Raw genomic sequence first — 21157 nt, forward strand, 5'->3', positions numbered from 1 at the left:
AGCGGCAGCAGTAGATGCGTTTCTCCAGCACTGGGGGACACTTCAGGGTTATGCTTTCCCACCGTTCCTTCTTATCCCGCGAGTCGCAGCACAGGTTCGCCGTCAAGAGGCGACAGTGATTCTAATAACCCCCTGGTGGAGGTCTCAGGCGTGGTTCCCGACTCTACTGGAACTCTCTTGCGAGTGTCCTCTTCGTCTCCCGGTCTTTCCCTCGGTCCTCCGGGACCCGTTGGGGTTTTCTCACCCCCTGGTCCTTCAGGGTCATCTTTCGCTCATGGCTTGGAAGGTTTCAGGCATCGTTGGCAAGACAGCCGACTTTCGCAAGAGGCTAAACAATTCATCGCACAGGCATGGGCCCCTGGTACATGCAAGCGATATAGATCCGCATGGGGCAGATGGTCTCGTTGGTGTGTGGGCAAACACCTTGATCCCATGGGGCCAGCATTACAGACATCATCAACTTCCTTGCAGAATTAGCGGAGTCCGGCCTCGCTTACTGTACGATCAATTCTTTTCGTTCGGCCATTTCCGCGGGTCACCCCCCTCTGAACAATCACCCTATCGGCGAGCATCCCTGGATATGTAAACTCCTCAAAGGTATTAGACTCTCCAGACCTCCACAACCCAGATACGCAGAGCTCTGGGATGTTAACATAGTTCTTAATCTTTTAACCTCTTGGCAGGATAATCAGTATTTGTCAAGAAAGGAGTTGTCAGCCAAACTAGCCATGCTTTTGTGCCTCATTTCATGTAAACGGGTGTCAGATATCAGAGCACTGGATGTATCATCTTGAGTCTTTACTCCAGAAGGAGTCACGTTTACTATTTCAAGGAGAACAAAGAATAATACCAGGTCAGTATCCTATCCAGCTTTTCCTGATTCCCCAAAGTTATGTGTCGTTAGATGTCTCAAGGTCTATGAAGAGGTGACCGTGAATAATAGACCCCCAGGGGAAAATCAATTGTTGATTTCCATAAAGAAACCATTTAAGGCGGTTTCTTCTCCTTCCATTGCCAGGTGGGTAAGATGGATTCTATCAGAAGCAGGTATTAATATTCAGGTGTTTGGCGCCCATTCTACTTGGGGTGCCATGGCTTCAAAAGCCATACAGGTGGGGGGTAGATTAGAGGACATCATGCATGCGGCTGATTGGTCTTCTGAATCGACGTTTAAAAAGTTTTATTTTAAACCAATTCATGAAGCAGCCTCACTGGTGGTGGGTAAGCTTTGAACCTGCATAATCCTCGCCTCCGGTCCTGATATAGAATGCGAAATTTCCTAGCTATCGTGAAGGAAAGTTTCAATTCTATTAAGGACACGGAGGCGAGGATTATCCCACCCACATTCTACTCACGAGTCTGTTCCCACCCGATCACTAGTCTTCGTATTGAGGTGGTATATATATTGCATTCTTCTCTTATTCATTATCTTTGCTCATATGTCTAATTTCCATTAAGTGGCATTCAGGGCTATTATGCTTGTATTTTGATTAAAGTTTTAAGACTTATACGTTTCCATTCTGTAATGTCATTGGAATTTGACTTTATCTTACCAGTGTAGTCGCTAATTACACCATCTTTTGTAGGTTCCGAAACTGCAACCAATTGACTCTACCAGGATTCTTTCCGCAGTGAAGTCGAGGAAGTGTGACGTATTTGGGGATATTTATACCGACGTGATTGGAGGATCCTCATTGGATACTAGTTACCATGGCGGCGGCTTCACGGAACTTGTAGTTTTTTTGTTTGTTTTATGTTTAACTTTGAACTTGCTAATTAATAAAAAGTGAAGAAAGATCTGCATAATCCTCGCCTCCGTGTCCTTAATAGAATTGAAACTTTCCTTCACGATAGCTAGGAAATTTCGCATTTCCCCTGCACAGGGAGTGGACGATCCCGTAAATTAGGGCACATTTGCCTCTAAATTAAACTTGTTTCCTTTACAGCACATTAACAGACATGGGCAACGTCTGATATGAAAGTGAAATGTATTACCTGAGACCGTTTGTTTATTCAGCACGCCTGCCTCCTCGGTGCAAAGCCAGGACTGGCCTGTCCTCAAGTCACCTAGTACACATTTCAGTTTTCCAACTGCCAGCATGGAGTGGTTGGTTGTGGAGGGTGGTGGTGGGCACACACAGGGGCAGTGGGGGTTAGATGATACCTCAACGAGGCTGGTGGTGGAACTAGATGAAGCCGTGGTTTTTCAGAATAGTGTCAGCGAGCTAGATTGAGCAGGGTGGGTTGGGGGAGGAAAGTAAACGATACACGCACACACAGAAAAAAAAAAAACTAGTCACCGCAAGCAGGAATTTATAAAATGAAACTTGGGTAACCTCTCAAAGCAATAAGGCAACTTATGTAGCACTATATGTTCAGGAGCCAGGGCATCTAGACAGAGGGAGTCACAGTATGCTGTCCTCGAACCTCATCTGAAGCACTGACAAGCATTATTATACTGTCTGCAAAAGGCATTGGCGGGGTCTCTGCATCAGCTCTCCCCGTTTATTTATTTATTTTTTAATGTGTTTATTTGACCAATAATTATGCCGATGACATGGGCGGGGCTTCGGTATCAGAACTTTTATTAAAGTGACAATGAAGCTTGTACACATTGCAGTTTTCCAATGGCCAGCAAGGATTGGTTGGTGGGGAAAACTCATGAGGGCAGGGGGGTACGATGAAGAAGTGGTAGGGTGGATAGGGGATCGAATTAAAGCTTTTAAAAGTTGGAATACGGAATGGTGCCAGCAAGCTAGATTGAGCAGGGTGGGTGGGGGAGGATAGGAAATGAAATGCGCACACATAAAAAATGTTCAGGAGCCAGGGCATCTTCATAGAGGGTGTCACTGTATGCTGTTCCCAAGCCCCATTTGAAGCACTGACAAGCCTTATTGTGCCGTCCGTGGAGGACTTGGCAGGGTCTTGGCATTGGCTCTCTCCATGTATTTAGTGTAAAAAAAAAAATAAACGTGAAAGCCGTGTGTATTTGACCAAACATTATGTTGTGGGCGGGGTCTCGGCATTGGCTGCCCAATATACTTACTATTAATTTTTTTTAAAAATCTGCAAGAGAGGGTGCAGAGAGCCCACGAAGAACAAATGTCAACAAGCTAGCCTGATTGATAGCCCTGTTCACAACAAAGCTAACCTGTGAGCAGGAATGCTCTGCAAATAAAAAGGGAATCTTCACCAATCATGAACAGGAAACGAAGTGGAAAAAAAAGTCCCCCAGAGAACAGATGAACACACCAAAGTGTAATTATACAGTAGTTGTTCCCTGCTCCCATAGAGAAAAAGATGGGACAAAGAGGCATGATTGACCACTAGCAAGCAAGGATTTTTAAATGACACAGACATTTAAGCCCATAGAAGTATACAAGAGGTCGTACGCTTACACTCAACCTAAAAAAAGGGGGTATTTTCCTCACTGACTAAGATTGTAACAGAGGCAATGTAAGGCAGGAGACAGCTAAAATGAAGTTATTTTAGCACTACTCTCCTATACACTCACTATTACTCCCACTGCCACTACCCGGTTGCATTACGGTCGTTCCCCAGTTTTCTGGTGGACAGTTCACTCTTTATTTTCTGACTTGATGTTATTGTTTAATAATGACGCATATTCTGCAGTGGCTCTCCTAAATATCCGGAAAATCATATGCATTACAATCTTCAAGATGGAACACCGTTTTAAAGTTTCGGCACCATTTACAACTTTGACAGAGCTATGAAGCTGACTTGACCCATCATAAATAATAATAAAAACGACTTCCAGTTTTCATGTAACGGACTCACATTTTTTCCTCGTTAAATGTTACTTTTCAACATTTTTGTACTTACTCTCTATTAAACTATTCTCATTCGAGTGCAATTAAATAGCCATTTACAATTAACCACTCTCTATCCTAATATTGCTTTTGTGTGTATGCCATGCCATCAGTCAACTCCAAAGTTACTCTACTAGTTAGACCCTTCGTGTATCCACTGGTACGACTTCCCGCTACCCGAAATCTACTCCTAAATTCCATACCTTTGCACATTCAGAGTAACACCCCTCTAGGAGCCAGCCGCCTTAACATGCCCGATAGTGATTTCCCACCAATACTCTCCGATAATACTCACATCATCCATGAGCATGATTATGATATTCGGGACAGTCCCATTGTGTCCTGAGGAAGTTCCTGGAGATGTATCACAAAAACAAAAGCAACAAAGGACCAGAACTGCCCAGTAAGTCCTGGATGCAGCCATTGCAGTAACCCAGATCAGATCCCCAGTGAGACGCCGGCTCGTGTGACACCAGCCGTCAGATCTGACAGCTTTTTTTTCCAGCCCTCAGCCTGTACCTCTCACGTGACACTTACGTTTGTTCCTTTTTTTATTTCTACCATATTCGGGTGACCCAGCTGTGGCTGAAGCAGTGAATTTCAGAATCACTCAAGCGGCCATCTTAGAACAGGCATGCTCACGAGAACAATTATAATGCCGATGCCTGGGAGAGAAAGAAACGAGGAGTAAAGAATCCGGCACCTAAGATATGAACATATTTATTCGTTTATATAACTAGGGGGTTCATAATTAATATAGTAGTTAGGTTTATCAATATGAAAGTAATATTGTTTACTAAGAAGAACAGACCGTCAGTAATACGATAAATATGTGATGTTCAATGAAATACAGTATTCTCTGGCAGACACATTTATTTATTAATATATAGTGGCGAAGCCGGTTAAAAGAAGGTCTAAAAATGCACCCGGAAGTAGAATCAGACCCGTTTTCGGCTTTCCTTGAAGACCATTGATGATGTAAAACTTACGTCACTCGTTGACTGGGGTGTCTGTCTGAACAGGGGCTTTGACCGCATCTCAGGATGGCTGTGTGTATCGCTGTTATAGCGAAAGAGGTAAGTAGCATTTAGTATTTGTGCAGCGATCGTAAGCTACGAGAAGCGGCCGCATCCACCTTGGTACAACTTTCATTCAGACTTTAAAAGAAGCTGTAGCTCAGAGGGGGAGAGGGTAGGTTTTGAAAGCATGTCTGGCTACAAGCAGTCCTGCATTAAATTGAAAACGTTTATTTTGGGGAATTAATCTACTCCACACTCCATTTCTTCTAACGGGACAAGCCTATTTCACATAAGGACTGAACATGTTTGAAGCATTGGACCATTCTGGTTCTGTCCTCCGGGGATGTGACTCTAGCTGCTTTGGTTTACTTCGTGTCTGGTTGCTTCTTTCCTTGTGCTGACTGATTTGTTCGTTGCCTCCCGTTGAGCTCTTCTGAGGTGAAATTCCCTTGTGGTTGGTTGCCTTCTTCAGTGAATTTCCCCTTTGGTTGGTTGCCTTCTCCGATGTTCGGTTGCTTACCCTCGATACCCACAGTGCCAAGTTGATCATTGCCTACTCGATCATTGCCTACTCGTGTGCCATGTGCCTGCCACATGCACCACTTATGACAAGTTTCCTTTCCTGTGCCCCCCGTGCTGCTGATTACTTTATCACGGTGCTCTGTGTATTTGTTCAGTTATCATTTCTGGGCTCTGCGCTAGGCCTATTGCCTCCCGAAACATAACTACCGTCTTAGCCCAGACAGCCTCCATCACATGCCAGCACACAAAACCAACAAAAACAATTTTTTGTTAAATATGATTGGTAAAAGGAGAGTTATGCTTAAGTAATATGTTGATCTTGGTCATTCCACGAAATGTAAAAAGACATGAAATATACAAGTTAAGGTACCACATTCATCTAATTTGCCACCATGAATTTCTAACTTAAACTGATTTCTTCAGACAATTTGAGCTCGATGGAAAACGACTGAATATCTGCCCCATGCAGGAAGCTAGATGCAAAAGATTAACAGATCATGGCAGAAATCTGAGTGAAGAGGGCTGTTTCTCTGACAGAGCAACTAAGACAAGCTTGGAGGGGTTAATGCCTAGTCCTCACACCCTTAGAGATATCTGTGCACAGTGTTGGAAGCAAAGAAAGAGAAACATCCAGTTTCACAGCTGTAGCACCGGCGCTGGGAAGCCTTGCTCAAAGCCAGCCACTATCTTGTCTGCCACCATAAATGTGGTGGCCAAAGAACTCCACCATGCAGTCAGCAAACATACCTACAGACCCCACACATACCCACAAATGACACGTATAGGCACTCTTTACATACTTGTAGAGGACAAAGTACTCATCATATAGGGAAATGGATGAGACTTTCCTCTGGAACGGGGGTTGTGGTGTTGGTGCCAATAAGCAAGAAATATTCCTTTCTCCATATTATCGATTAATGCTGCCATCACTGCTTTTGTCCCTTGGGCTGCAAAGAGATGGTAGTGGCCACTCTCTAAAGGAAGAGTGCACTTAGAGTACCTTCCTGGACATTGGTGCCCAGCTTTGATATTTCATTTTTTTTAAATATAAGACCCTTCAGTGGTTGTGCCAGACATCTCACTAGGGAAACACTCAGGATCACATCAGAAAACAGTCATGGTGCAAGGCAGCATGGCTGTACAGAGCTATGCAGAGAACTTTCAACAGAAAATATATACTCAAGCAGTGAATAATACATTATCTCCAGTGGTTTGTCGTAAGGATACTGCCGAGTTTTTATACGGTCATTGAGCTAATTATGTGGTGACTTGTAATGTTTTCATTTTATATATCCAGGTGTAGTTTATTCTTTGTAATGCAGGACTTCCACATACAATATACATGGGTAAAAACGAAATGTGAAAAATAAGATATTATAATCTCTACCACTTTCCTTGTATATTCTGTGCCATGTGCTTATGATATCATGTAGGAAGTGCACTATTTTCAAACATATTCCTGCAGTGGAATTGTAATTTTTAATGCTGCGACACAAAGAATTCAGAGGAAATGAAAAAGCAGAACATTTTGTTGATATAATGTTGCCTGCTGTTGGAAAAAAGGAGTGTTGTGTGGAAAAATGACATTAAGGAACAAAGAAAGGCAGCTCATGCTGCTTTGCAATTTTTGCTGCAAAGGTTGCTTTGCTTGAGACACTGTAATCAATTAAACTGCTAGCATTTCTTTGTGTTTATTTTGGAGATGTAAATCATACTCTGACTCTTAGCACAAAAATACGTGAAAACTGAGTAGGAGTGGTGATTCAGTAGCGCTCTTGCTTGCAGATGCGGTGTGACATCTCTAGGGCCATTTAAGATTTATAATCAGCTACTAATGCCACTTATTCTTATTACTTGTGGGTTATAAATCATAACCTGTTCCTGCATTTTTATGTGCATTAAGCTTTTTCCTAGAAAGGACCTTTAAACTGCTACCCTTTTACTCGCTGCTTGTTATGTAACTGAACTGTCAATAATGTTTCAGACTCTGTATGTATAGATAACAAGCCATGTCCAGAGGCATGGTGACCGTACAGAACACCACTGTGGCACTATGTCATAGGGTGTTGAGCATGACAGCAAGCCATGCCATGGCAGATACTAAAGGCAGAAGTACCTCATTGGTCTTGTTTTGGTAAGGTCTACACAATGGGATCAGGTAAAGTCTTATAATTAAAGCAGTATAAAAAATCATTATGGCAGTGTATGATCCAGCACAAATAATTGAAAATGTACCTCCTCACTCTTCTTCCATAGCTTCCTCCATTAGCCAACGTCTCCTAGCCCCTCTCACTTCACCCTGCAGTGCTTTGAGAAATGCAGTCTTTCTTCTCGCACTCTCCCTCATCCCAGTGTTCAATAACTCTCAGAACTTTATTGCATCCTAAGCCCCTGCCTCATTATACCTTTTTTGCCCCTACACTACTTCTTGCTCCTTATGTCTCAACTATCATCAAAACTAAGTTATCACCTCTATCTCAGTCTGCAAATCTAAAAAACATCTTACTAATGAATTCCCCGTACCCTTCCTATGTCCATTCCATCATGAAAGACTTGGGGCCTCATTACAAGTGTTGCGGTTCGAGGACCGCCACACTCGCTGTGACGGTCGGACTGCTGCACTCCAGGTGGTCTGACCGCCACATTACAACCCAGGTGGGCAGACCTGCCGGGGGATCGCCGTCTCCGCCAGGAACATGGTTCCAGACAAATAGACGGCAGCCGGAGTTGTACTCAGCCACAGTGGCGCTGAATTTGGCGCCGACATGCTGATTACAACTCTTTCTGCCAGCCTTTCAGTGGCTGCTACTCTGCCATGGAAAGACTGGCAGAAAGCCAGTGCTTAGGGCCACAGAGAGGCCCTCTGCACTGCCCATGGCATGAGCAGTGCAGGGGCCCCCCACCCAACACCACCGAAATGCGCACTGTCTGCAGAGCGGACAGTGCGTATTGTGATGGTGCTGGTGTGCTACAGTATTGGCCTTGACTCCCTTACGGTAGCTGAGGCCAGTACCGTAGCACTGGTTCCACCAGGCAGCCCGGCGGGAACCTCGTAATACAATGTTCCCTGCCAGTCAGTCTGGCAGGAACATGGTAATACAGTCGGAAGGGGATGCCATGGGGGTGGCGTCCTCCCCGCAAGTTTGGTAGTCGGCTTGTCTGACCACGAAACTCATAATAAGGCCCCTAGACTTGACATACCTACACATCGTGCTACAACTTCAGCCCCTTCCTCTCTTTCCTTCACACTGAACTCTGCCACAAATCATTCTAATATCTATAAACTTTATATTATAATCTCAAACCTGACTTCTTAATCACCCTCCACTTTTATACACTTCTAAGGAACCCTACTACCACTCACACAAAGCCAAACACAGTGAAGTCTCTATTTTGCCCCACTGGAGGAATTTGACAAGTCAATCATTAGGCCCTGTTCACCTTCTCTTCTGCCACTTGTATGTTATAAAGTAGTTAGCTGTCTTCAGCTAAGCTGAGGCTGTAGTGACATGTTCACATTCCATGGTGGCTTGTATTGGTTTCATGATTTGAATAAAGCAAGGCACTTGCTAGCTGTGCCTGGTATAACTGTGGCTTTGTGTTTTTATCTCTTGAGTAATAAACTACTTTCAAGTCGTCCTGCATGAGAACCTATGCTTCACTTCAATAATTTTGGCAAAGATCCTCCCAGACACGAGAAAGCTGTTAGAGATAAAGGAAGACACCAAACAGAACCCACAACAAGAACACCAGCAGAGAAACTGGCAACTAACGCTGAATTTATGGACCTTTTCATTGCTGTTACTAACAGCGGACTTAAATATCAGCTGATCTGTTTGACAATCGATACAAGATGTGTGATTAATAGGAGGACAACCACAACATGACCAATTCAAGCAGCACTTAAGGATAGGTCTGGCACGTAGTGACTTAAACAGTTAGAAGAGAAAACGCTGAAAGCACAGATCCTTCTCAACAGGTAACTGCTATAGTGACATTAAACCATATTTTGGGCCGGATTAGTGGACTGTGCGGTGTAAGGGAGGACAGCATGCTAATGAAATAAAGCACATGCAAGTGTAAAGTCACAACGGCCCTGCAGCCGGATTCTAACTGAACCACAAGGCTTCCTCAGCTGAAGCGCGTGCTGTGCGAGCACTCCTCTGGCTTGAACTATAAATTGTATGTCACAAGGAGAAAGCCGTGTGAGCCCAGGAATAAAGTAGCAAAGCAGAGCATGCAGCTAGAGCATCGTTTTCACTGAAGAATTTGTTTAAACTTGGCGTGTGCGGCCTATGAATAAAATAGTCACAAGTAGACAGCCGCTTGAGGGGTCCAGGAATAAAATAGTAGAAAAAAAACATTCACAGATAACTGCCCTACCGTGACTTTTCAGACTTTTTTACAAGCATCGCTCCTTCACCTTTTACACCCACTTGGATTCTTCAGGCTTCAATAAAAAGGAAACGTGCTAGGAAACCAAGCTGCATGCTGATTATTGTACTGTATCGTTCTTGAAAAGAGCAGAGCACGTCCCAAGTCTGACTTTGAAGTCAATCGGAAAATGTTATCACTAATGTTAGATACCGGTTCTTTATATCCCATAGTGCTGAAAAGGATTTATGATGCTACTTGGCCAGGGGGACAGTTAGTGTTCACCAATATCATTTTGAAGGGATGCCAAGGAACCAACATAGCAGTCATGTGCTTTATAAATGCAATGATCAAATTTGCAGGATGGCTAACAACAGGAAAGGTGTTTGTTGTTCCTAATGGTTCTCCGATTTTGGGATGGTCACATCAATTTCACCTCCACATATTGGTGAATCAGAGAGCTGAGAACCAAGTAGTCATGTTTGAAAGTTATTTGAAGGACATTTTTACCTCAACACGAGGAGGTCTTTGATAATAGGTTAGGAGAAGCAAAAAACGACATGTACAAGATGAAATTAAAGAAAAATTCAGTCCTGTTAAACACATCACCAGAAAGATTCAGTAGGCAGTGAGGGCAAAAGTAAAGGAAATACTACAACAATTATTGGTTGGCAAGTAATAGAAACAGTAGAGGCAGCTGAATGACTATCTCCAGTGATCCTCAGTAGGAAATCCGATGGGTCCCTCAGATTTTGTGTTGATCTGCACAGTCTAAATGATGATGTAATGAATAGCTTACCTTTGCCCAACATAAATTAGTTAATTCTTATGTTTTCTGGGGGAAAACATTTCTCAAAACTTTACTTGAGGAGCGTATGCCACCAAGTGAAGCTCCATCCACATTCCAAGCATCTTACATAGTTTATAACTTCTGAGAGCAAGTTTCAGTTTTGCAGACTTCTGATTGGGTTGTGCTCGGCTGCCACTGTATTTCAGCACTTAATAAGTCAAGTGCTATCAGGTCTCAATAAGGACATCATTTTCCAGGATCATATGCTTGTGTGTGGAGAGGATGTGGAGGAGCACAACAAAGTTTTTGGTGAAGTTTTAACTCAAATTGAAGGGGCAGGTTTAACCTTGCTTGAAGAGAAGTGTGTGTTCCTAATGCAAGAGTTAGTGTATTTAAGCTACCTTATCTATCAATCAGTCAGGGAGTTCTTGTAGAGCACAAGCTTGTCACCCCAGGGGAGTCTCCAGGCGCTACCTTATCACAAGAGAAGGGGTAAAGTCCAAACATAATTTGGTCAGTGCCAAAGTAAATGCTGAAGTCCCAAATGACAAGGATAATCCTAGGTCCTTCATGGGACTAGTGGAGTACTACTCTAAATCTGTGAAAGACTTTGCTCACAGAATATAGCCTTTGAGAGCATTATTGCAGAAGGGCAAGAAGTTCGGGTGGGGTGAACAACCAGATTTTTCATTTGTCAAAGACAATATTGCCCAGACTGAGGTGTTAGTTACCATGTCAGTCTGGATTAGTAACCGTAGTCAGTGTGAATGCCAGTGCGGTAGGGATAGGTACAGTTTTAACACAAATGCATGGCAAGGTGGAACCATAGCTTTTGCTTCACGCTCATTGACGGATTCAGAAATTAATTATTCATTTATTGAACAGGTTGCAATGGCAGCTGCTTGGGCAACGACTTATTTCAGGGTGTTTTTATGAGGAAGTGTGTTTTCATTAAGGACTGGTCTCAAACCTCTCCTCAAAGGTTTGGGACCAGGAGGCATAAAGAATTGTACAGGTAGGTTAGCAAGATTGGCAGTTAAGTTGCAGGAATTTGAGTGTAGAGTGGAGTATATATGGAAAATAAGGTGGCTGACTGTCTATCTAGGTTGCCTGACAAAACTGCAGATCAGACTGAGTTGACAGCAGAAGAAATGACCAGTCTAGATGGTTCCAAAGAAGGGTTAAGTAACTCATTCTCAAAGGAGAACTGGAACAGAGTGAGGGAGCAGGATGGTTTGCACACAAGTGTTGTAAAATTTGTGAGAGGAATGGTGAGTATAGTACCTTACCAGATAGGTTAAAACTATTCCTCAAAATGATTGATGACTTGTCGGTTCATGATGATTGGTTGCCAATGAGAGGGGGAATGTTTGTGTTACCTGAGGTAGTAAGATCTAGGTTAATTGGATTGGCACATGAAGGACATTGTGATCAGACATTGAACATCAAGAGAGTGAGGGAAAAGTTTGGTGGCCAGTCATGGACAATTAAATCAAAGGCTGAGTAGAGAAATGTGCAAAGATTCTGTAAAAAGGTTGAGATTGGGGGTAGGTAAGTTAGAAGGGAACCAGCACGTATTAGAAGCAGATGAGGTGTGGAAGAAGTTATGTTTAGACTTCACTGGGCCTTTCACATGTCTCCGTAACAATGACAAATTTGCTGCTGTGATGGTGGATGTCAAGTCAAAATGGGTGAAAGTGTGTTTTTTATGAAGTGTTTTACCACTAGCTCCCCCATTGATGTTTTGGGTGAGGTGTTTAGAAGAGAGGGAACCTGCAGTCTTACTCACCGGCAATGATACACAACTTTGCAAGAGATAAATTGTATTTTGGACTCCCTTGGTGTAAGGCATGCATGTACTTCATTGTACAATCCCAAAGGAAGTGGACTAGTTGAACAGGTTACTTACCTTTGGTGACACCTTATCTGGTAGAGACACATTCTAGTTGACGATTCCTTAGCTTAGAATAAATACCTAAGCAAAACCATCATTGTAGGAGGGTCTGCAACCCAAGATCATACTAGGAAGTCCTGCAGGACTGAACAGGCCAAGCACCAGTCTGTCCGGACCTGACAGTCAAGGCAGTGATGTTTGGTGAAAGTGTGCAGTGATGCCCACGTTGCTGCCTGACATATTTCCAGGACTGAAACTACGCTTGGTAATGCAGTGGTTGCAGCTGTTTCCCTGGTAGAATGAGCATGCATGCCCTCCGGGGGTTGCTTTTTAGCCAATGCGTAGCTCATTTTAATGCAGAGAACAACACATCTGGAGATGGTTCTCTTCTGCACTGCCTAACCTTTTTTCACACCCACATACCCAACAAAGAGTTGATTGTCCACTCAGAACTATTTGGTATGATCAAGGTAGAACGCCAGTGCTCTTTTGGGGTCTAGACAGCAGAGTCTCGCCTCTTCCTTAGAAGGATGCAGAGGTGAGTAAAAAGTAGGAAAGGTGATGGATTGGCCTATATGGAAGGCCATGACCACTTTCAGCAGAAAGGAGGCCTGAGTGCGAAGTACCACTTAGATGACAATGCTTGCAGCTCACTCAGCTGCAAGCAGATGTAATGGCCCACAAGCATGGCTTTTTCTTAATGTTAGAAGCCTGGGAAGACAATTGTGAAGAGGCCCAAAGGGAGCACACATGAGGAATGTCAGGACCAGATTCAAATCCTATTGGGGCATTATGAATGGTGAAGGAGAAAACATATGAGTAAGACACTTCAGGAATCTACTAACAATAGGAGATTTAAAAATGGATTTAAAAATAAGGCATTCTCAGAAAAGCAGAGACAGATAACCTTTGAGGGTGCCCCAAACAGAACCCTGTTGGACTAAAGAAAGTATAAACAAGAGGACCTCCGATAGAGGGGCAGAGAGGGGGTCAACTGACTTGTCTGTGCACCATGCACAAATTTGTTCCATTGACAGGCATATACCCTTTTGATGGAGGGATGAGCATGCAAACCCTCCAGTTGCCAAGATAACATGACATACTTTGGGCAGAAGGTCAAAAGCTGTCAACTGCTGCTGCTCAGTCTCCACGCAAGAAGGCGAAGACTGGACAGGTTCGGGTGGAGAAGCGTCCCCTGCTGCTGCGACAGAAGATACTCCTGAAGGAGCAGGCTGATTGGAGGATCAATGGCCATGCTCAGTAGCCCGGAATACCAGATTCCTCGTGCCCAGTCCAGAACCTCAAGGATTACTTGGGTCCAGTCGTTCTTGATCTTCTTGAGAACTCTGGGTAGAAGTGGTATGGGTGGAAAGGCATAAGGGAGGCCTGCGTTCCACTCGAAAAGAAAAGCATTGCAGAGCGAGTGCTGCCTTAGAAACTCCAATGTGCGAAACATCCGACATTGCGTGTTCTCTGCAGGGGCAAACATACCTAACCAAGGCTCTCCCCGCTGCTGAAAGAGACCTTGTGCCACCTCTGGATGGAGATGCCATTTGTGATGGACCAGGCATCGATATCTGAATTTGTCTGCTCTGACAATCAGAGAGCCTGCCATGTGTTGACCCACCAAGGAAATGCTCTGATGTTCCAGTCATGTCCAGAGGCGGAGAGCCCCTGAAAAAAGGGTCCACGACCCCACCCCACCCTGTTGTTGTTGTACCTCATGGCGGTGGTGTTGTCCGTGAACACCTGCGCCACTTTCCCTTTGAAAGAGGGAAGAAATGCTGTCAATGCTAGTCTGAACACCCTAAGCTCCAAAAGATTGATGTGGAGCCTGGACTTCACCAAAGAGCAGACACCTCTGGTTTCCGCTTCTTCCCATGTGGCCGCCCCATCCCATGAATGATGCATCTGTCACTACTGTCATACCTGGTTGGGGAAGGGAGAAGGATCTGCCTCTGAACCATCATGGGTCAAGAGCCACCACTGCAGATCTTGTGCAGTTCCCTCCAAGATCTGAACAATGTCGGAAAGATGCCCCTGATGCTGCACCCACTGGAACTTCAGGTCCCACTGCAAAGCCTGCATGTGCCATCTGGCATGAGTCACCAGCAGGATACAGGAGGCCATGAGGCCCAGTAGCTTCAGTGATTCTTACCGAAATCCAGGATAGGGAGTGAAACATTGGTATCATAGCCTGAATATCCTGGACTCGCCGCTCAGGAGGATAGGCTTGAAACTTCACTGTGCCCAGAAGAGCTTTGATGAAAGGGAGTGTCTGAGAGGGAGTCAGGTTTGACTTAGACATGTTGACAGTGAACCCTAGCAAATGCAGGAGGTCTGATGTAGTGTGGAGGTAGGAGACAACAGCCTGGGGCGAGCCCACATTTAAAAGCCAGTCATTGAGGTAGGGAAAGACTGAAACCCCTGACCTGCGCAGATGAGCTGCGACTACCCCCATCACTTTGGTGAACACCAGAGGGGCGCTGGTTAGGCCAAAGGGGAGCAGGATAAACTGAAAATGCTCATGGCCTACCGTGAACCGCCAGTAACATCTGAGGGCCAGCAGGACGAGAATATGGAAGTATACGCCCTGCAACTCCAACGCTACCATCCAGTCTCCTGGATCCAGGGCAGATAGAACCTGAGCCAGAAGGAGCATTTTGAACTACTCCTTCCTGCGGAAGAGATTGAGGAACCAAATGTCTAGGATAGGACGAAGGCCTTTGTCCTTTTTGGGCACCAGAAAGTAGCGGGAATAAAAACCACATCCTAGTTCTGGGACAGGGACCCTCCCTATGGCTTTCTTGACCAAGAGAGGCGTTACCTCGTCGCAGAGAAGTGCCAGGTGCTCCTCCATCATCTGATCGTAGGATGGTGGCATGGATGCAGGGGTAGTCTTGAAAGAGAGGGAGTAGCCCCTTCAGACTATTTGCAAAACCCACCTGTCTGATGTGATGGACTGTCAGCAGAGCAGGTGATGGCAACTCCTGCTTCTGACTAGGCCCTGATGGGGAAGCGTCAGATTAGGCAGGTTTGAAGGCTGCAGTGTGAGGGGTGGTGGATTGGGCAGGCCACTGGCCCCCTGATCCACAAGGACATTGGATCCCACACAGTGGCTGGAGGGAAAGAGATGTGGTTGGTCACCCCTTCCGTAGCCACACAGAAGGCAGAAAGCAGGCTGAGGGGGCAAGAGGTAGCTACAAGGCCCAAGGACCTGGCTGTAGCCTGGGGCTCCTTAAAGCGCTTGAGCACAGAGTCTGCTTTGTCTCCGAAGAGACATGTGTCATCAATTGGCATGTTCTTAAGTGTGTATTGATCATCCCCCAAAAAGCCAGACGTCTTCAAGACGCCTCACGGCCACAATCTCAACCGATCTACCGAGTGAGTCGGTCGTATTCAGTCCACATTGTATCATGAACTTCTCAGCGTCCCTCCCATCAGCAACAGCTTGGGAGAGAATGGCCCGAGCTTCCTCCAGGGCCTGTGGCAGCATCTGTGCAACCGTGTCCAATAAAGTACAGGTGTAACGGGCCAAAAGGCATGCAGTCTTCACAGATCGCAATGCCATACTGGAAGAAGAAATCATTCTTTTCTCAAGCTGATTCAGTCTCTTGGATTCCCTATCTGGAGTTGCAGAAGGGAATGCACCTGGGGATATAGAGGTCTGGATAGCCAAGCTCTCAGGTGTTTGGTGTTGTGTCAGGAATATTGGGTCATTAGGTGCTGGTCTATGGCGGGCGATTGTCCTGTTAACAGAAGCCCCTATGCTGGGTTTGGACCAAGTCCCCAGCAGGACATCAGTGAGAGCTTCAATGAAGGGCAAAAGGGGTTAAGAAGAGTAATCCCCAGACTGAAGCACCTCAGCCAGAAGGCTAGTCCTGATGGCCACCAAAGGCAGCTCGAGGACCAGGACCTCAGCTGCTCTCCTCACCACTGTGAAATTAGGACCCTTCCTCCTCCCTAACCAAAGTAGGGGGAAATAGCATGTCAGTGTCAGGGAAAGTGTCCAGACCACTGGCTTCACCCAGGTCCACAGCCCAGTCCATAGGGTCATCAACGTGGTATTCTCAAGGGTCCAGTGACCCCTACAAACTCTTACTATTCCCCAACCCATAAAATTAAGGGTCCGGATCCAACTTAGGGAGCAAGGACCCTACCAAATCGGTGTCGCAAGACACTGGTGTGGCTCCGTGTCAGAGTTGGCAGTGAGAATGGGATTGACGGCAACTGTGGGCACGGGTGGCATCAGGAGCCTTAACATCAGAACCATTGTCAGGAAAGGTCGAGATGGCACAAACAATGCTGGCTCAGATCCAGAAATGAATCCCAGGGTGCCCTCGGGAGCTGAGACCAAAATCAGCAGTTTTGGAACCTGAGGGGCCCCCTTCCGACCACAAGGGGCCCAAAGGCAGTCCAACGGGGTTAGATTGACCAAAGATGAGGCGCGTGGCCTCGAAGAACTCACGCAGTTGGGTAAGGGTGGCTCTGGCATCCGGAAACTCTGGGAGGCGTGGAGCTGACCCAGGAGTAGGCTCTGAGGACAGAAGCCTAGAGCAACAACGCTCCTTTTCCTGCATCACGTCAGCCGACTGTTGGGGTGAGGATGAAGAATGCTTGCTCTTCTTCGACTTCTTCTTATGTTTACCCTAATGTCCTGAGGACTTGGAGTGGGATGACATAGAGTAGGAGCTCCGCGACCGTTCTCGGGTCCTTCCTCTCGACCGAGACCAGGAGCGACTCCGAGCTGAGCACCAGGCCGCAATTAGTTTTAGGGACCACTCCCTTAAAACTTTCGGATTCATGGCCCGGCATTCCAAACATCAGAAACACACGAGGTGCGGATCTGTCACGGACATCATCCCATGACCGGAGTCGTAGACTGAAATCCAGTCTTCCGTGGCAACATCTCGACACACCGGAGTGTCAAAAAAGGCTTTGACAAAAGTACATTCAAAAAATTACTGTAAGGATAGCTCTTCTTCAGATCTGTGCATAGGCTGGCATGGAAAGAAAAGTATTGACTGTGTGCTAGGGTGGTGCCTATATAGGTCCTGAAAGGTCTTTTCCGGCGTGCACAACGTCAGTGACAGACGCGAAGCCGATCAACAGCACCTAATGACGCACAGGGTACTACTCCAGAAAAATCTCCGGATCCAGACTGACGCTTGGGGGAAATTCTAAGGTAAGGAATCTGCAACTAGAAGTCTCTATTAGATGAGAGGGTCAACAAAATGGTGAAGGTATAATGCAATTGGTATGTAGTCCCGGCTTACATGTGAAGGATGGAGTCAAACATTCTATGGGCCTGTCGCCTCATGGTGAATGCCTGTACAGGAAAGACCCCATTTGAAATGGTGCGTTGTAGACAGCCGGGAACCAAATTGGTCCATCTGGAATGTGTGCGGTGCCTCAGGAAACAAAAGAGGGTGCTCAGAAAAAAAACTTACAGAAAAGGTTCATTCAGGTGGGAGATTGGGTCAAAGTTAAGCCGGTGGAGTTGGAAAAGGTTTGACCAAGACTTGCGGACCTTACAGAGTTAACTTTTGGTGGCAATTGGGTCAAATTAGATAATGGACAAACCTGCAATCTCAGGAGGGTGGCTGTTTACCAAAGACAGGGGGTGGTGGAACAGAAGTCGGGCAATGTTAAAGTTCCATACTCTCCTTGGTTATTAATGAATGATGATGAATTTAAAAACCGGCTAGAAGAAGACAGGTCCCAGGCACCAACAGGTTTTCATATTCGAGGGAGAGGAGATGGGTCTATAAGTAGACTCAAAATTGGAAGGACCGTGAGTACGAGGAGGTCCCCAGGGTACATGGGAGACTGTTTGCAATTAGGGAGTTTTAAAAGCTAAGGGAAAAGTGTGTTGGGTTGCATATTTTGCAAAGGGTTTTTGTTTTTGTTTTTCTTAATTCATTTGTGCTTTGTGTGCAGTTTTGTTAAAATTCTGTTTGTTGTTCAATATGACTCTAGTGAATAAATGTTGTTGCTGTATTTGTGTTGAGTTTGTTTATGGAACTTATAAATGCTTCCCAAGGGAACTAGAAGTTTTAGCTAGCCAGCTTTATCTAGGCTGAGGCTGTAGTGAAACACTTGCATTCCATGGTGACATGGATGGATTCCATTATTTGAATCAGGCAAGTCACTTGCTAGTTCTGCTTGGCATGACTTTGGTTTGGTGTTTTTTACCTCTGGCGTAACAAACTGCTTTCAAGTCCGTCCTGCATGAGAGCCTGTGTTTCACTGCAACAATGTACAACCAACATATTAATCGGACTGTTCATCCGAACAATCAACTAAACTGTCAAAATAGCAAGCTAAGTTAAAGGTGTGATCCCTTTCTACATCACCCTCATATTATCTCTTATCAGCCAGACCAGTAATCAGCAATCAGCACAGGCTCATCAGTAGACCGTTGCACTCCAGACTTTTTCTGAGCCGTTCCTCTGGAATCTGTTGTGACATGCCAACAGGAGTAACCATCATTTGCTTCTTAGCACTGGATTGTTCCCAGTCTTACTTTGTCTGTCCTAAAGAAGTAGGCTCTTGACTAGTTAAACCCAGCAAACTACAGACCTGTTGGACAGACAGCTCTCAGAGTTCACCAAACCGAACAAACACCTGTCAGACAAATGGGCAGGATTTGAAGGAGTACTGAGTCAGTGTCAATATTCATCTAGAATGACCTCACAAACACTGTTGGTGCTAATGGAGTTGAGACACCACTCCTCACCATTTAATGACCACTCAACACTGTAGGCCACTGAATGCTACCTCAAAGACTATGGCCCTCATTACAACCCTGAAGGTCGGTATTGAAGCGGCAGCAATGCCGTCAACAGAAAAAAAAATGGAATCACGACCATTGCGAAAACCGCCAACACAGACAGCCACTTTAAAATTCCAACCACCACGGCGGTAGAAACAAACACCGCGGCGGTAACCGCCAACAAACAGGCGTAAGACAATGTACCGCCCACTGTATTACAACAGGCACCTTTTCCGGGGCGGTACCAAAGCCATCAGTAGTACGGCGGAAACAGTCTTTGGAACAGAAACCACTCACCTCTCGACACCCAACGAGGAACCAGGACGCCACGGAGCCTGAGTTACAGGTGCTACCAATGTTGGTTTACCTCCTCTTCTACCAGGAGCAGCAAAGATGGCGGTGACGACCACAGTGAGTACTGCACACAGGGGAAGGGGGAGGAAAGAGAGAGTGACACATACACACGCAACACCCCCATCCCCACCCTCACCCACAACAACATACACATAAATACATGCATCAACATTACAGTTACACCCCGTCACTCCCTGGAAGAATGCGAGGACAAAATGAAATGATTGTAACAAGTGTAATCATTGAAAATTCAGATATGCCAAGATAACTTAAAATCATCAGTTGCTTACAAATATGTACGTCAAGTACACAAGTCTGGATAGTATACAATCATTGTCCGTGGACCATTGGTCCCAAAATGCATGAGCGAAGCCCACACATGATACCTGACTCGAAACGGAGAGAACACCGCTGGGGCATCAGCTCGAAAATAAACAGGCACCTCAGGGGGAAAGTGAGAGGGGCACCTCAGCCTGATGAAGGGACGATGCCACTGCTCCACAAGGGGGCTCCATGCCCACTGATTGGTCCTGGGGAGTGCAAAGCCACAGTCTCTCAAGTTGGTGACATGTTCCACTGGTTCTGGAGGGGGCTCTGTGCCCAGAGTGCTACATCCTGCCAAGGACTGGGGTAGTGGATGCCTTTCTCCACTGGTTCTGGAGGGGGCTTGGTGCCCATGGTGCTTCATCCTGCCAAGGACTGGGGTAGTGGATGCCTTTCTCCACTGGTTCTGGAGGGGGCTTTGTGCCCAAAGTGCTTCATCCTGCCAAGTACTGGGGTAGTAGGTGCCATTCTCCACTGGTTCTGGAGGGGGCTTGATGCCCAGAGTGCGTCATCCTGCCAAGGACTGGGGTAGCGGATGCCGTTCTCCACTGGTTCTGGAGGGGGCTTTGTGCCCAGAGTGCTTCATCCTGCCAAGGACTGGGGTAGAGGATGCCTTTCTCCACTGGTTTTGGAGGGGGCTTTGTACCCAGAGTGATTCATCCTGCCAAGGACTGGGGTAGTGGATTCCTTTCTCCACTGGTTCTGGAGGGGGCTTGGTGCCCAGAGTGCTGCACATGCAGTGTGGCAGGTCCCATTCCCTCACCTGGGTGTGTGTGCCACGAGATTGTCTGGGAACAGGTAGCATGATACTCCATGGAGTCAGAGACCCACTCCACCCTGCTGCGACTTTGCCTGCCACCTGCTGGTACTAACAGTGCTGGGTGAGGTGCCTCATGTACGCTGTGCAGGGTTCAGGACATCTCCTGCAACTTCGGACGCCTGTCCACTGGGAATGTTTGCCATGCCAGCTGTGGTGGCACTGTCTGTGCATGTCGTGGGGCTGGTGGTTGCGGCGGTGTCTGTGGCGGAGAAGCTGCCGGTGGTGCATGTGTCAGCACCTGTGGAGGGAGACAGCAGGACGTCTCCTGCAGCCTCGGACGGCTGCCCACTGGGGATGATGCTGGGGACTGTTGCTGAGGCAGCAGACGTGCAGGTGGCGGTGGTGGTGGGGGGTGTCCACTGCCGTACAGCTTGCTGTTCTATCTGCCAGAAGGGGTGTCACTAGTCCCTCAGCCGGAGGCTCCGTGCCCTGGACTGACTTCCCCTTAGCCTTGT

The 21157-nt window shown here is 46.2% G+C and overlaps 2 protein-coding genes across 2 annotated transcripts in view; one reads left to right on the plus strand and one right to left on the minus strand.

The window, feature by feature from the left end:
• Positions 1-4365, minus strand: part of GALNS (galactosamine (N-acetyl)-6-sulfatase) — a 205772-nt gene extending 201407 nt beyond the window's left edge. The window contains exon 1 of the mRNA XM_069216492.1: positions 4126-4365. Within this exon, the coding sequence (XP_069072593.1) occupies positions 4126-4254 (129 nt within the window). The 5' untranslated portion in view covers positions 4255-4365. The remainder of the gene's footprint in view (positions 1-4125) is intronic.
• Positions 4366-4763: 398 nt separating this feature from the next.
• Positions 4764-21157, plus strand: part of TRAPPC2L (trafficking protein particle complex subunit 2L) — a 51473-nt gene continuing 35079 nt past the window's right edge. The window contains exon 1 of the mRNA XM_069217541.1: positions 4764-4906. Coding sequence (XP_069073642.1) covers positions 4874-4906 — 33 coding nt within the window. The 5' untranslated portion in view covers positions 4764-4873. The remainder of the gene's footprint in view (positions 4907-21157) is intronic.

This window comes from Pleurodeles waltl, chromosome 12, assembly GCF_031143425.1.
Source record: "Pleurodeles waltl isolate 20211129_DDA chromosome 12, aPleWal1.hap1.20221129, whole genome shotgun sequence".
In the NCBI taxonomy this organism is placed as follows: Eukaryota; Metazoa; Chordata; class Amphibia; order Caudata; family Salamandridae; genus Pleurodeles; species Pleurodeles waltl.